This window comes from Trematomus bernacchii, unplaced genomic scaffold (genome assembly GCF_902827165.1).
Source record: "Trematomus bernacchii unplaced genomic scaffold, fTreBer1.1, whole genome shotgun sequence".
Classification (NCBI taxonomy): Eukaryota; Metazoa; Chordata; class Actinopteri; order Perciformes; family Nototheniidae; genus Trematomus; species Trematomus bernacchii.
The window spans coordinates 15,061,848-15,077,026 of NW_022987564.1; the positions used below are offsets into that span (position 1 = coordinate 15,061,848).

Sequence of the window (15,179 nt, forward strand, 5' to 3'; positions counted from 1 at the left end):
CACACTAACCCACTGAGCAACAGCCCCCCAACATATTATAAAATATGTTTGTTTTTTATGTGAAGCCAATAAAGCATTCTGAAGTATTTCAATAATGGATCTTTTTAAACCAATAATTAGTTTTAATAATAATTTTCAACAAAGTAGTGTCATGTGTTTTCATAAGATTACATTGGGGCTGTTCCACTTGACACATTGTGAAGAACATTCTGGGATAACACCTGCATTTTAACATGAACAAATATCTAATTATTGCTAATACTTGAATTAGTCAGTTTATTTTTATTATATAAATATATTTTAATTGTCACCTACATGTTACATTAAGTACCTGTGTGGTTAGTTTTTTCATTACATATTTTGAGAAAAAGGCTTGTATACAACCATGCTTATGGACTTAAAAATAAAAGTAAAATAGAAGAAAAACACATAACAAAAAGACATATGATTGGGTAATGCTTGATAGCCTACTCCACGTATTTAGAAAAGGCACAAAACAAGCTCAGGCTTCACCATTTTCAGGTAGTCAGAGAATATCACATTTGAATGACTTTATTTAAAAGAAATATCTAGTATTATTTAACCCCTGTCATAACCATATTGTTAACTTGTTGAAAATATAAGACCGCACAAAAATTATTGGAATTATAGTGGGATTTCCTTTATTCTGAAAAGTATAACCGGAAGTGTTTTTCTGATACTTTGTAGCCTGACTGGCTCGCAGGACTCGCTGAAGCTTTTTTATTCCCTCACTGTAGATTTTCCACTAAAGACCCGCTGGACTGGGCTGAGTCTCTTATTTAATTCATTAGACACTGACAAGAGTTTATTATAATTCAACATTTCAGGCATTCCTATCCTTTTTCAATCGGATCCTGTTTTTATTTCCACATTATTATTTTGGTCACTTTTTCTTCTATCGGTTGGATTTACAAAGGGCGTGTTTGGGGCGATCTGTACGGGGAGTTTCATCTCCTGTACTGGTGCGACTGTGAGGAATGACAGCAACTGGGAATCGCTCCGCCTGAATGGAAACAATGGATTATAAAGAGCTGGGACATCATTTCGAGGAGAAACTGACACTAACAGACAAATGTGAGTATATCCCAGTCAACATACACAAACAAATAGGTCACGAATAGCGTTACTGGTGGTGATTGTGATTATAAATGATTTATTGTCCTTAATCTTTTTATCCTACCAATTATTATAAAAGTGTGTCGGATATTTGTTTGACCGGTCAGCTTTCCTGGGCAATGAACGTTTTCGATTCAACAGCTGAAGCATCACATCATATTCCTCCCCCTTCAATCTTTACAGATGGGAGTTTTTTTTCCTTCCTGCCAACCCTTCTGTAATTCCCCTTTATTCACATGTGGGCTGTATGCGCTACAAGAGCCCCTGGAAATGCTGCACCAAGAGGTCTCCATTACCAAACACGTCAGTGGTGCACAGGGGGGAAAATGGCCCGCATGTACAACCAGGCAAGCTGGAGACTCTGTGCCTAAAAACAATCACTGTTCCTCACACTGTAAGTGGGATACTAATCAGATCCCAGAATAACAGTAAAACTCTTTCATCTTCTTTTCCTCTTGCTCAAGAGCACGTCAGCAGCCTGATGCAGACCTTAAACATCTGCATTCCCATCTCATGGTTTCTCACACTTTCCATCTTCTTTGTAGCTGCTCCACCAACCATAGAGAAAATGTAATTATAGTGAAACCCATATGAGCTGATATATGTATTATTATTTATTTTTTATTTAACCTTTATTTAACCAGATAAAAGCATTGAGATACAATCTCATTTTCAATGCTGACCTGGCCAAGAAGGCAGCAACGTTACACTAACACAAACATATAAAATACAGAGGACATAACTAAGAAAACAAAAGACGAAAAAGCAGTCACTACATTGTGCACATTAGGACAGTAAGAAAGGTACACTACTTATTACTGCAAGAGCAGCTGGTGGTGAGGACTTCAGACAACTTCAATTTAAAACAAGCTATTGAGACAAGTGCCCTCAGTTTTAGGCGTGATTGAAGGTCATTCCAAGACCAAGGACCATAATAAAAAAGACTCCTTTTTCCAGCCTCAGTCCGCACCTGGAACCGTATCCAGGCACTGGGTCTGAGGTTGTAAGAGTCACAAACTGGGGCAAATCTGGCACATATGTACAGTGGAAGCTTACCTAAAATGGCTTTATACATTAATTTAAAAAAAACACTATAGATTATATAGTTCAATTTCCCTATTGAACTGTACATGCTATCCTCATTTAATAATGTAAATATGACATGAATTAGACCAACAAACCCTGAAATGTGCATTCAAAACCATGGTAAAGAAGGTGATAATTAATTAAGGCTTTTCAATACAGCATAGTATCTGTTTTTCTAGTGAATTATTATTTTAATTTCTGGTTTATTTCCACTCTTGATCTGGCTCATGTGTTTGTGATGTCTTGTCTGTAAGGCTCATCATTATTTTCTATGCAATATCAGAACATTTAGAACATTTTACATCCCAGTTTCTCATAGTCGAAGGTGAGGTCTATGGAAAGCTTTGGGTTATGACTGACACAACAACATTGTTTTGTTTTAGGATAGGAACCGAGAAAAGCAGGAAATCTCCATATTTGGATGGAGGCTTAAAACAAATTATGGATGACACAGACAGTTATAAAAGCACCTCCATCACACATCTCCCCTTGACCTGTGTGCTGGTAGAAGGTGACTTTCTGTGCGGCCCTCCCCCCTTTAGATGGAGGGAGGCAAGCGTCTGCTGCAGCTTTATATCACCGCTAAGGGCGGCTGTCATGGTGCTGGCTCGCTGCATGAGTGGGGGTCTGTACATCGGCTGTAAATATTGCAACCATATTCTGATGGATGCTAGATTTTTGAGACCAATTCATATTAATATCTGGGAGTTGAAAGGATACATGGGCAGTTGCGTTAACACTGGACAATGTGGATGCAGATCCCTTATCTCTTAATCTTTTTACATTCCTTCAAATTGTCAACTCCTTGGTTTTAAAATGATGTGATGGTTATGACGCTGTTTGGCATTTCTAAAGCGCAATATTTTCTACTCTATGTTTTTGGACTCGTACCTCGATACTGACGATATCGTTCTAGTTTAAGCTTAAATATGACATACCAATGAATAAACGGATCCTGTTCTTGACTCCTTTAGGTTGCAGTGATGATCCTGGTATATTGGAACAATCAAAAGTCAGAATTATCCCAAAGTGATTCTGAGCGATGGCAGAAACATGATGATTTATGATTTATCTGTTTGTTCTTTCCATTTTAATGCACTCATAACAAAAGAAAAAATAGTTATTGCTGCATATTCGTTTTTCATTGTAGAACAGTGATGCATTTAAACAATCTGTCAACTGGATACTGCTTGTACGGCGAGGAGGTCGACAGCCTGTGTTTTTGAGGCATGGTTGTCAACTTTGGAATCTCTCTTTTGGAGCCTAATCATGAGACGTTATTGTTTATTGAAATACTCAACAAGCTCATATTGTTCTTGAACAAATCCACCGATCAATAAGTGATCTGAGGTGAAACCCAAAGCATGTTTTGGTTGCAGGCCTTCCGGTGAGATCTGCAGCATGCGACAGGGTTGATCAACATGTGACGTTTTCAGGAATGCCAGATGCCGAAAAAGGCAGCGGCGTTACATAAACAGAAACATTCTTACTCTCTGACTCCTCCTGAGCTCTGAGTCTCATTGTTGAAAAAATAAAAAATAAGATATTGAATCCAACAATGGTTTGCTTGTTTTTGTACAGCCTACTGTAGCCTGTAGACTCATAATCCCAATATCAGAGTGATTTATTAAGTTCTGAGCTTCAAGGACCTTCGGTTTAACCCTAATGCATGTAATCCCATACACAGATGCAAACACACACCCCTCCTCCCCTCATATATCTCCTGTCATCCCTCACACCCCCTGAAACCAGTCAACCAGAGACATTACGCCACTTAATCAGAGTCTGTCTGCTGGTGTGTCAGAGTCAATGTTGCAGAATACAGTTTGCAGCTTCCTTTCTTACTAACACTGCAAGGGCTGGAGTCGAACTCTCCAAGACATGACTTGTTCAAAGAGCCTTTGTTTAGGTCTCACAATAGGAGTGGTCCCGGCTTATTGTGTGGTGAAGATAGAAAACCTCTGCGCTTGTTTGTAAAAGGAGTTTAAATTGTACAGTTGTTATCTGCAGTGTCACTGGCTTTTCCTGCCCTGCAGTCAGAGTCAATGCTCCTCTGTGCAAGTAATCATGAGACGTGGACTCCCTTTGGCCCCGAGAGCTTCCCAGTCATGCTGACGTTGTGTTCTTGGCAGTAATTCAACATTACAGCCTGGCTGGAAATGTAGATTTTGGCCCAGAAACCTTCCTTCCACTCGCTTTTGATTTGTCGTTATCATTAGCCCTACTCAATTCAACTCAGAGAAAAAGTGACCTCTGCCTGGTTTGTAAGCCATTAAAGAGTTGCATTACTAACGTATAGGTCCACAACTAACACATACTTTCGTAATTGTCTTGTTTTATTTGGCCAAAACCAAAAAATATATAACAACAACAATAAGAGGATTTGTGAAGCCAGACCAAGACAGTTTTTACCATTTTTACTTTGTGAATTATTGTAACACATGACCATTAGCTGAACTTAGCGTATGGACGTTAGCTTAACATAGCTGTCGAACGGCATACTGTACGGCGTAATTTTGTGGGTGGACATTTCTAAAGTTTTAAGTTAAATGTATAAAAAAATGTGTTAGCTATTGACCTTGTGTATTTAAAACAGGTTTCTTCGGGATGTCCCATGTTGTGTACCATACAGCAAATAATGGCAGTACATACGTTGCAAGCGTTAGCATGTCCAGCCAAGAGTAAAACAATACATTCCAAAGGTGGGTCAGGGGGGGTGGGGTTGCAATCAATTAATCAACTAATAATACAAATGGTAGCAGATGAATTGTCTCTTGATATACTGCTGGTTGTGTAATCATTATTTCAAGTATGACAGCGTTTTTTAATACTTTCTTTCTGTTAGCATCGAAAGGCTAAAGCTAAAACATGTAAGACAAAGCTCCTCTCAGCTCCTGCAGTCCGACAGGGCTCAAGTTCTCACAGCTCTGACAACTGTGTCTTGTTGTTTGTGTCCTGGGGGCTCAAATGCCTGTTCAACGGGGTGGGAGGGTTGTGAGGATGAGATCAGCTAGAATGAGTCTGAGAACCTGGACAGGGAGTCCAGGTTTAGGCAAGATTGTTTTGGTTTAAGTGGATCTTTGAAGAAGAAGGGAGGAGGAGGAGGAGGAGGCCAGAGCTCTCTCCCTTCAACACTCCACGTCAGCGGTCCCTGTGACCAGATGCTATAAATCACAGCCTTTCACAGGAAAGGAGAGGAAATGCTCCATTCTGCTGCTTCTGAGTATAAAGCAGAAGGAGGATGTAGCTCGCTTAGCGCTTATGCACAGATTAGTCATGTTTTTCTGCGTTTCCCGTGCTATAAAAAAGCAGAAATCATGAATGGGATGTTGATACATACTGAATAATAATCCTGTTAGCAGCATAATCCTGTTAGAGAGCGGTGTGAGGCAGAGTTTAGTCATACAAGGAATTGTCATATCACATTTAATAGATAAGAGTCATTGTAGCAACACCTACACACCTGGGACTCTTTTAGAGCAGTAATACGAGATCAAACACTCAGAATCATAAGGAAATTAACATTTAAATGTTGAGTGTTATTTAGGCCACCGTTTCCTATGATAGCAAGATTTTTTGTATAAGCTTTCAGCTGAACTAGTGCGTTTCCTGTGCGTAAAAAATATGCTCTAACTAAAGATGATGCTATATGGTATACACTTCCTGTCCCCTAAAATGTCTTGCGTATTTATACATGTTATATTTACACAGCTAAATGAATGCATGGGAGTTCTTTGTTGAAATATGGCTATTGGAAACGAGAACAATTGGAAGCATCGCTGTGTGGTGGAGCCGTATCGATTTCCATAATGCTAATTCAAAACTACTAGTAATGTCACCTGAGCGACATTTGAGCACAATCAGAAGGATGAGATATTGGTTTTGTAAGATCCAGTTACAATGTGATGCTGAGACAGTCCAATAAGACAAATTGGTCTTGACTTGAACAAAGTGAATTTTCTCCTGATTTGTCTCTGGTGTTAAATTATTTGTTGACGTTCACTTCTCAGACTCAGACCTGCTGCTCCCATGTCAGGGGTGAAACCTGATGTGACACGGATCCAAGAAACGGACTCTCTGTGTGACGCCTGCTTTCTTAAAACCCTCTCTGCCTGTACTTGTCCCCCATTACCCATGCTGCCTTGCAGTATGTAGTGTACTAGATGTTTTTGTTCATGTGTTACTCCAACCTTGGGGGAATCGCTAGCAGATGTACCCCCCTTCCCCCCCTCTGTACTGTATTTATGCTTGTTTGTGTGTGTGTGGAGATACGAGCCCGGATGTAGTTACATTTGATGCTCATGTCCACTTAATGTCCACGCGCGCAAACACACACACACACACACACACACACACACACACACACACACACACACACACACACACACACACACACATCCTCTCAGTCACAGGACACAGGCTCTAATATTAGAGTGCAGTTGATGGCGGATGCATTCTGCTAACAGACATCATATTGCAACCTCATTTAATCTGGAAGACAGGACAACAAAACCCAGAATAATAAGTGTATGTTCAGCCATCTTTACTTAAAACTAATTTGACAACTGTGCATATTCCCGTTGTCCCGAGAAAATCGTTCAGTTGTGTAAGGATGCGTTATGCGTCATGTGGTGTGTCAGATGTTTTCCTTCTTTCTTTTCTGTCTGCTCTCCACATGGATTGTTTTGAACAACAGATAAGAAGGCAGTTCAAAATGCAGCGTCTCCTGCTGCACCAGTCAATTGATTACCTGCAATCTCTCCTTCAATGACGCCACTCTGCCTTTTTCATCACCCAAACACCAGTTGCAGGTTGACCTCGTAGCTAGCACCTGGCTTTTTCCTTTAATACATTGATATGCAAAAATGTTCAAGACAAATGTCAGTACATTTTGGCTGCAGCCAGTCAGGTCTTTCTTTTAGACATGCAGACTGTTACATAGCGTCTTGGTTGCCAAATGTTTCCCCTGTCTGACTTTGGGGAAATGTCATTACTATCCCTGATCATTTCTCTCTAAAAGGATTTAACATCAAATGTTTATGAAGCAAAACACTACAGGGCAGATGCTGCAGCACCCTATTCCTGTTGATTTAGTGAAGAGGTATTATCCTCATCTTCACGGCATTCATTTATTGAAATAATTGATTATTTCACTGCAAGTCTATTATTTTACGTCTGTGTCATGCATAAGAAAGGTCAAGCAGTCTGTACTGGTTGCAAGAAGTGCAATTAAAATATACATCTCTTCCACAAAACATAAAAGTAATAATTGTAATTATATTTATCACAATGAATATACAGCAAAAATAGGTTTATTTATCATTTTTTTATACTTTTTTAAAATTTCTAACATTACACAATAATATTTAAAAGAAAAATGTATAATACAAATGTCAGCTATACTAGAGATATTAACTATTTTTGTAAATGAATTGTTTTGTTCCAGCTGTCTAAGTGTTTGTGTTGACTGTTTGTGATGCAGCACTAAAACCAGACCTCAGCTGAGATTACATTTAGTTGCACTTCACCGCACTGCCAGGTCAACATTAGTCAGCCACATACAGTTATGCCCTACTTTCCAAAACAAGTGGGTAAGTGTGGTGGGACAGCTTTAGTCTAATTACACTTTATCAGTCATGTCTCTCTTTCAAGTTTTCTTTACAAAGACAATCAAGATTTTTTTTTATATAGACACCAAAATGAACAAACGAAAACTTGAATTGGACCTGCAGACTAGGAGTCTCTCTTTTTGGCAAGGTCGCTCTTGGAAAACTTCATAAATGTTGTCTCAACAAGAAGCAACAACAACGTGGACAGCGTAATATTTGTTTGGCCTCTTGGAGGCACTGCATCAAACTGCGCACACAATATCAACATATAACCTCCTGTAAAAAAATGTAAGTGAACATTTGTGCTAACAGTAGCATACTGTTGGTTTCCTGATGAATGTAGGCCTAATATTCACTCACTTTTAGCTTTTAAATGCTTAATGCTAACAAAGCTAGCTGCTTACTTTGTCTGTATGTTAATCGTATATGGGTATATAGCATACCGTTTTTTAGCGTCTGAGTTTTCTAGCTGAAAATATAAGCCAGAAACAGGTTTGTTGAGAGTGGAAAGACTGAACCAAAACATTCAAGCTGCAGGCCAGACGTTTGAAACAACAAAGTGAAAGACGCTTCCATAATCTTGCTAACAAACAGACGAGCAAACCTAAAACACAACCTCCTTGGTGGAGGTAACAAGATTGAAATGTGACCTGACATTGAATGACAGCTTTAGGTACTTGATACTCCAAGTTCTATACATTTCAAGAGTACACAAAGAGGTATTGCCATAAAGCTAAACTTATATATATTTTCTTTCTCCAACGCTTTTCCACTTTGTCACTCTCTAAGGTAGTGGCCATTGTTCTGTTTGTTACCCTTGCATCTTGGAGAGTGATTGACTATGGAGGTCAGTTGTTATTTCTTCCTTTCATATGCGTTCAACATAAAGATGGTGTCTGTGCTTATTTACATCACATGCCTTCGTTATTGTTGCTAAGCCACGGAGATGATGACCGAACGGTGAGGTCATGGCTAGAGAAGTGAAACTCCTTGACTACAGCTGCAGTCAAAACAAACCACGTCTGAGCTATTTTCTCTCTTCTGTCTCCAAGAAAAGATTTTCTCAACACCCTGCAATAAAAATGGTTCAGAGATATTCCCTTTTCTCACTCCGTCACCTTTGTTCTAATTTTTAAGTATCAACTCTGAGTCGGTGATAGAGAAGCAGGAAAAAGTGAATAATAGATGATACATATATGATTCATGCTTGGCTCTGTTGAACGTCTTTGTGACTGGGTAACCCACTTCTCTGTGGTTAAAAGCATCTGGAGATCTCTCCTTTCTGCAGTTCAGTTACATCCTGTCTCCTGCCACTCGCCGTTCTGACTGAATCTATTTGAGCTTTTCATGTTCATTATGTAGTACTCATATTAACCTTTAATACCTTGTCTTTTATAGTCTTGTTTTCACAGAGGGGTTGAGATACAGAGTAAATGGTCCCCCGTGTGGTGTCTGATGTTTGCTGATATAAACCAGCATCTTGTGTCAGGTGACAGGTCAGTCCAAATGTGTGGTTGTTTGGTGGCAGGAAATAGGATATATGAGTTTACATCAAGAGACAGTTTACCCAACTTTTAACCATGACTATAGTTTGGGATTTATGTTGTGTGTGAGTTTCCTTAAATACAATAAGGGTGGTTAAAGTTTTGGATTCAAAGTTAAATCAACATGTGAGTTGGCTGTTATTTTACCTTTAATATTATCCGAAAATTTGGGGAGTTTTTGGGAGGTCTCAAAGAATATTTTTATGATCAACCTCTTAAGCTTTAAGCCTTAGTTTTACATGTCTACTCATGCTTTTGTAATTTGTTTTTATGTAAGTAAGCTAGCTGGCTAAAACCACAGAGCCACTCAAGGGTTATTGGAATGTTAGTTAATTTAATATGTTGTCAATTATAATATGGCTAACCTGCCATATTTGCACTAAATGATTCTTCAATTTTAAGTCAGCTTTGGACAACAGAGATTGGGTCGTATTTTGTTCAGCCAGACTCCAAAGATAAAATGCAACATTGTGCTTAACAGCCGACACACAGTGCTCTGTCATTTAAACTTTAAAATGAAGGCTTCTCTTTTATCATCAGCACACATTTCTTCTCCTGTGACAGTGAGTAGTGGCTGTGTTCTTGTTGTTACGACCTGGGACTCATTGCAAACACAGCTGTTTATTCTGGGGACCTCTCACGGCATATCGGGGTTCAAAGGTTCATACAGCATTTGTTTAGTGAGGCCTGACGCCTTTCTGTGCCTGCTCCGAGGCAGTTGCATGCAGTTGACATTTTGTTTATTATATCATGCATGATTGAATTTGGACTCGATGACCTTTTGTTTTATTTTTGATTGTCATGAGATAGAGCTGGGGATTTCAGTCTGTTACTTGATCTGTATTTCCTTTTGTATTCATACACTCATTGGTTAGAGCACATGTGTCAAACTCAAGGCCCGGGGGCCAAATCAGGCCCTTGGTGGATTTAATTTCGGCCAGCAGGATCATTTTGAATTACTTTTAGATCTGGCCCGCCGGTATATTGCACGCACACCTTCACTCAATCCTGAGGGTTTCCTCAGCTCAGAGCCTGAGCCCAAACATTGATGAACTTGCACCCAAGATGAGATGCCAAGTATCTGGCTTAGCATCACAGAGCAGCACACTGAGTTTAAATGGATGTTTCCTTCTGCACTTTGTTTCTTGCGACAACAGGGCATGTTTGTTTTTTTCTTTGAGGGAAATTTGAAGCTGTTGTTGGCAAGAAATGACTCTGGAAAAGCTGCAGATCGAGCCATAAGAAATGAATGCAACTGATTATTTCATGTTTAATGTTGTTTTTATAGGCAATCATTTAAGCTTTGTTAGTTCCAGGTTTAATATGTGCAATAAGTTCATTTCAATACGTTCTGCAATAAACATTGAACCAGTCCGGCCCTCCACTAGTACCCATTTTTTTATTTTGGCCCACTGTGTATTTGAGTTTGACACCCCTGTGCTAGACCTATTCAGACATCCGAAAGGAAGCCTTGATTTGACCTGTTGTTTCTCTCAGCACACCAGTGTCCCAGGAATGTTCCTTCCTCTTCTTTTCCCTAAGGCGTTGATTCTTTTCCCCCAAGAGCGTTTCCTTTTATTTTTGCAATGCACAGAGGAAGAGGTGGTGAAGTAGTCCATGAAGGCCACATGTGCAGTGCACAGTTTGTAAGCATAACAATTATCTTCCTGCCAAAGTTTTTAAAATGAGATTTGATGCCTCAAGATATGTTTTTTTTGTTGGGAATATTACAAATTCCTGGAGACACTTAATCTGATTTCGTGCATTTTGTGGAAGTGACATCTATCAGATAATGTCCTGTTGCTTTGACAACACATACAGTATTGAAGCTCTTTGGTTTGGAGGATTTTAATCCTTTGAGTCCTTGGCACATGCGGACAATGCAGACACATAAAGACACGCATTTGGTGTTTCACGTGCAAGGGGAATGTGGATGCCAGGGATTCCTGAGGGCGTCCTGACCCAGATCCAACATGACACACACACACACACACACACACACACACACACACCATGCCCATACTGGCTCTCTAATGAACATAACTCCAAACAATAGAGCTGACCTGCTTCACACCACACGGGGTTCTGCTCCCCCCTCCGCCTTTCGACAAAGTCTGATTTAAGATATGCTTCCCTTCAAAAAATGTTTGATCCACCCAACTCATGAATAGCTTTTTATAAATAAACTCTTACTATATTTTGTAGATGTCAAAAATATCATTTGTAATACCTACATAAAACTAATTATTCCAGAATACAAATGCAGCCCCAGTGCCTCTAGGTGCGTGTAGTATGTGATGTCATTTAATGTATCTATCCCATTTTAGTATAGCATTGTGCAACTTTGTTAACACAATATTCATTTGTCATTTTCATATGTTCGCCTAGTTAAATCTAATTCAGTTGAATGAAACAGGGAATGAAGGTTATCATTTCATTTAGCGTACCTTTATCGATATTGTTTAGTTGACAAAATAACTGAAAAGCATCGAAGCTATTTCAAGGTCATTTTAATTTTCTTTAGAACATTCTGTCTTTATCCCAATGTTGAAAAAAAAAGGACAAAGAGGGTGAACAAGATGCTCAAATTGAACCAGGAACGTTGAAAAGTGATATTGTATGTACCTTAATGACTAAATCATAAAGGTGAATGTCTGCTTTTTCCATATAAGCTGTTTTCTGAGCTAAATTAGTCTTATTTTGTGCACCTAAAATACTTTATAACAGTGTGCAACAGCATAAAAAACGCATATGAGTTTGTTCTACTGCATTGTAAGAAAATGATCTTGATTAAGAATGTAAATGTTGAAGCGGTGCAGTGCAGATAGAAAATGAGGGTTGGCCTACTGCCACACTTACATTTCCAACGCCACCAAAATGTCCATCATGCGATATTTCGATCATCTTTACCCATCCCACAGACTTACCGTGTTCATTCTGCACATCTTCTTCATGCACGACCCATCTCCACGTTGTCAATTACAAAGCACCTATATTGGAAAATCCTCAGGCCATTCACATCACTCAAAACAGGTCAGGTTTTTTGTACAATTTGTTTGTCTGTTGGTCAGAAGGATTACGGAAACACTACTGGCCCGATTTTCAAGCAACTTGGTTGACAGGTGTAGAAAGGTCCAAGGAGCAACAGATAGCAGATCATCACTTTCATGTTTGCTCTCCAATTGCTCTTCTAGTTCTATTTGTGATGCACTGCAATTTATTTTTGAGAGGGTCCTGCGCACAGGTGGTACAAATGTTGGTTGTATGTAAAGGTAGAAAACAGTGATCAGAAATAAAAAGCATGAAAACAAAAAAATAAATAAACAAAAGAACGCAGACTGGGGCCGTTTCTCAATGTCGAGTAAACCTGCTGCAGAGCCACTATTTCAAGTATACTACGTCATCGAGTGGCGCCGAAGGACTGTTTAAATGCATGTTAAATGCCCATATACTCGACATTGAGAAATGGCCAGGTAGTCTTTCCATAATCTTGCTGACACAAACAAACAAACAAACCAACAAACAGTAATAAAAACATTGCCACAAAGTGAATCAGAAGTATAAGCATCCTTAGTCTACAGTATTTCCTCAATTGTCTAAGAGTAAAACATATAATATCTAACAGTCTACAGATTTTTCCTAACCATCATTGGTCAATTTCTGTCTGTGTTGGCATCCGGTTTGGCAGGTTGTTAACTCTCATTTGGACACTCTCCTCTATTTGATTCTGTTATTGATTAAAACAGTTTTTTCTATGCCAGATGGATTTGGATTATAGCAGCCAAAATGTGGGCCACACACAAACCAAATGAAGTTGTCCTGCTCCGCCTGCTGTGAATCTGGCGTACCACATGCTGCAGTTTGTGGTCACTGCGCTGCCCCAAGGTGCCTCGGCAGGAGCCAGCCCCTTTTATGGCCGACATTCTCAGTAGGGTGCTTATCGCTATTTATAAACCCAGAGTCTGTCACAGTGGCACAGAAACCTGAGATGGCTGTGGAGGGGACCAGGAGCTCTGTAGGAGGGGGGTGAACATCATGCTGAATTTGTGTGTCTGTGTTAAATGGAGCTTGTCACATGAATGGCTGATCATGTGCGATAAGATGACTTGACGCTGACCATGTTGTTCTGCAAGGCTGTATGGTTTATCATTGTCGTTTTAGGGACATCAATGAAAACATGTTTTATAATTAAGTGAACATAATTTCATTGAGATATATTCACATATTATAATTTTTAAGTAGGTTAGTTGTTAGTTTTGGAAGCAATTGTGAACATTTGACACAGACATTACCCTAGTCCTATTTGTCTGTAATCATTTTGGAAATACATTTCCTATAAGGCTTCAGGGGACATACACAGGAAGTATAATGCTGCCATGTGTTCAGTGAGCTATGCTGATACCGCTTGAGCCCTGTTTTTGCCAGTAATTAGCTACATCGTGCAAATTGGCACTATATAAAGTATGCCGAATTAGCTATTAGCAGTCCCAATTTGTCATCATGAAATTACAGACAACTATCACTGGATTATTTTAATACTGAAGAAAACTTAAAAATATGAGGATTCTCAGGCGCGTTCTGGAGCTCTAAGGAGCGTCTTTTTCTTTATTTCCAAGCGGATTTCTGGTTGTATATTCTCGATGGATTTAGGATGCTACAAAACATAACAACCACTCCAATGAAGTGCTTAGGGTAATAACTAGTTCAACTCAATTCTGCTGCATAAACTAGTCATGTGACATCTGCTCCTCTGTCCGGTAGGTTTCACTGCGCAGATTGTCATCACAATCACTTGGTTTCCAAAAGCCTAACCTTTATAAGTTGGTGTTAAATAAAGTGGCCCTATATTGGGGGCTAAGTCTTATTTTGTTCAGACTATACAACATTAAAGTCAAATGTTACCCTTAAAAAAGTACCATGACTCATCTTAATCAACAAATAGAGGTTGTCAAAACATTGTAAAAAACACAGTCCTTAAAACATTATACAAACGGTGAAACAAAAAAAGGAAAAAGAGAGTGACCAATTTTAAAGGATTAATTCAAATGATAGTTAAGTAATACAAAAATACTGCAGTTGGACAAAATGTCATGTCCTGATCTGCCTGTCTTTAGGCTATATTCTCTTTTTCCTCCCTAGAATATTTTGAATACCAGGAATGAAAGTGTTCTTAGTTGTGCTAATCATTCCTAATGTGGACTCAGTCTCTCTCACAGCCATGTAAGGCTGCTAAACTGAGGAAATACACAAGTCTACCACACTGTAATCTTCTTAGGCGAGGAGGAGCACTGCAATCCTCTTTTAACCAAATCCTAATCCTTTCTTCAACATCAAGTAGAAGCGGAGCCATCCTGCCAACTTGATCCTGCGTATTTCTTTCTTACTCTCTGATGTAAACACACTATGATTCACTCCGTATCATTCCTCCATTAGTATTCTGGAGTTCAGGCTGTGCATTAAGCTCTGTGCTGAAGTACAGTGGGGGTGTCTGGAGAGGAGCCCAGTGTTAATCTGTGATTCATCTGGTTCGGTGAGCGTTTGGACGGGCCTGTGGAGAGCTTCACGCTCCATCTGCCCCTTGTTGGCTGCAGAGGAGATCTGGCCTGGAGCCTGCAGCCTCTCACCTTCTTACCTCACTGTCTCTGAACTCCTGTCTCATTATTTCTCCAGCTCTGGGACTAGCTGTTACTGTCTTTATCTGTCCTCCTTTTTTCGTCTTTTCAAATCCTTTCCTTTTCATCCTCCGTCATTATGAAACACCCTGCTGCACCATGTTTCCACTCTCTCATTGTCCCCCAGCTCC

General features: G+C 39.5%; 1 protein-coding gene across 7 annotated transcripts in view; it reads left to right on the forward strand.

The window, feature by feature from the left end:
* Positions 1-732: 732 nt before the first annotated feature.
* The window catches only part of LOC117477574 (MAP7 domain-containing protein 1-like), a 39,450-nt gene continuing 25,003 nt past the window's right edge, over positions 733-15,179 (forward strand). For all 7 annotated transcript variants that reach the window (XM_034124266.1, XM_034124270.1, XM_034124268.1 and 4 more), the window contains exon 1: positions 733-1,095. In XM_034124266.1, coding sequence (XP_033980157.1) covers positions 1,029-1,095 — 67 coding nt within the window. In that variant the 5' untranslated portion in view covers positions 733-1,028. The remainder of the gene's footprint in view (positions 1,096-15,179) is intronic.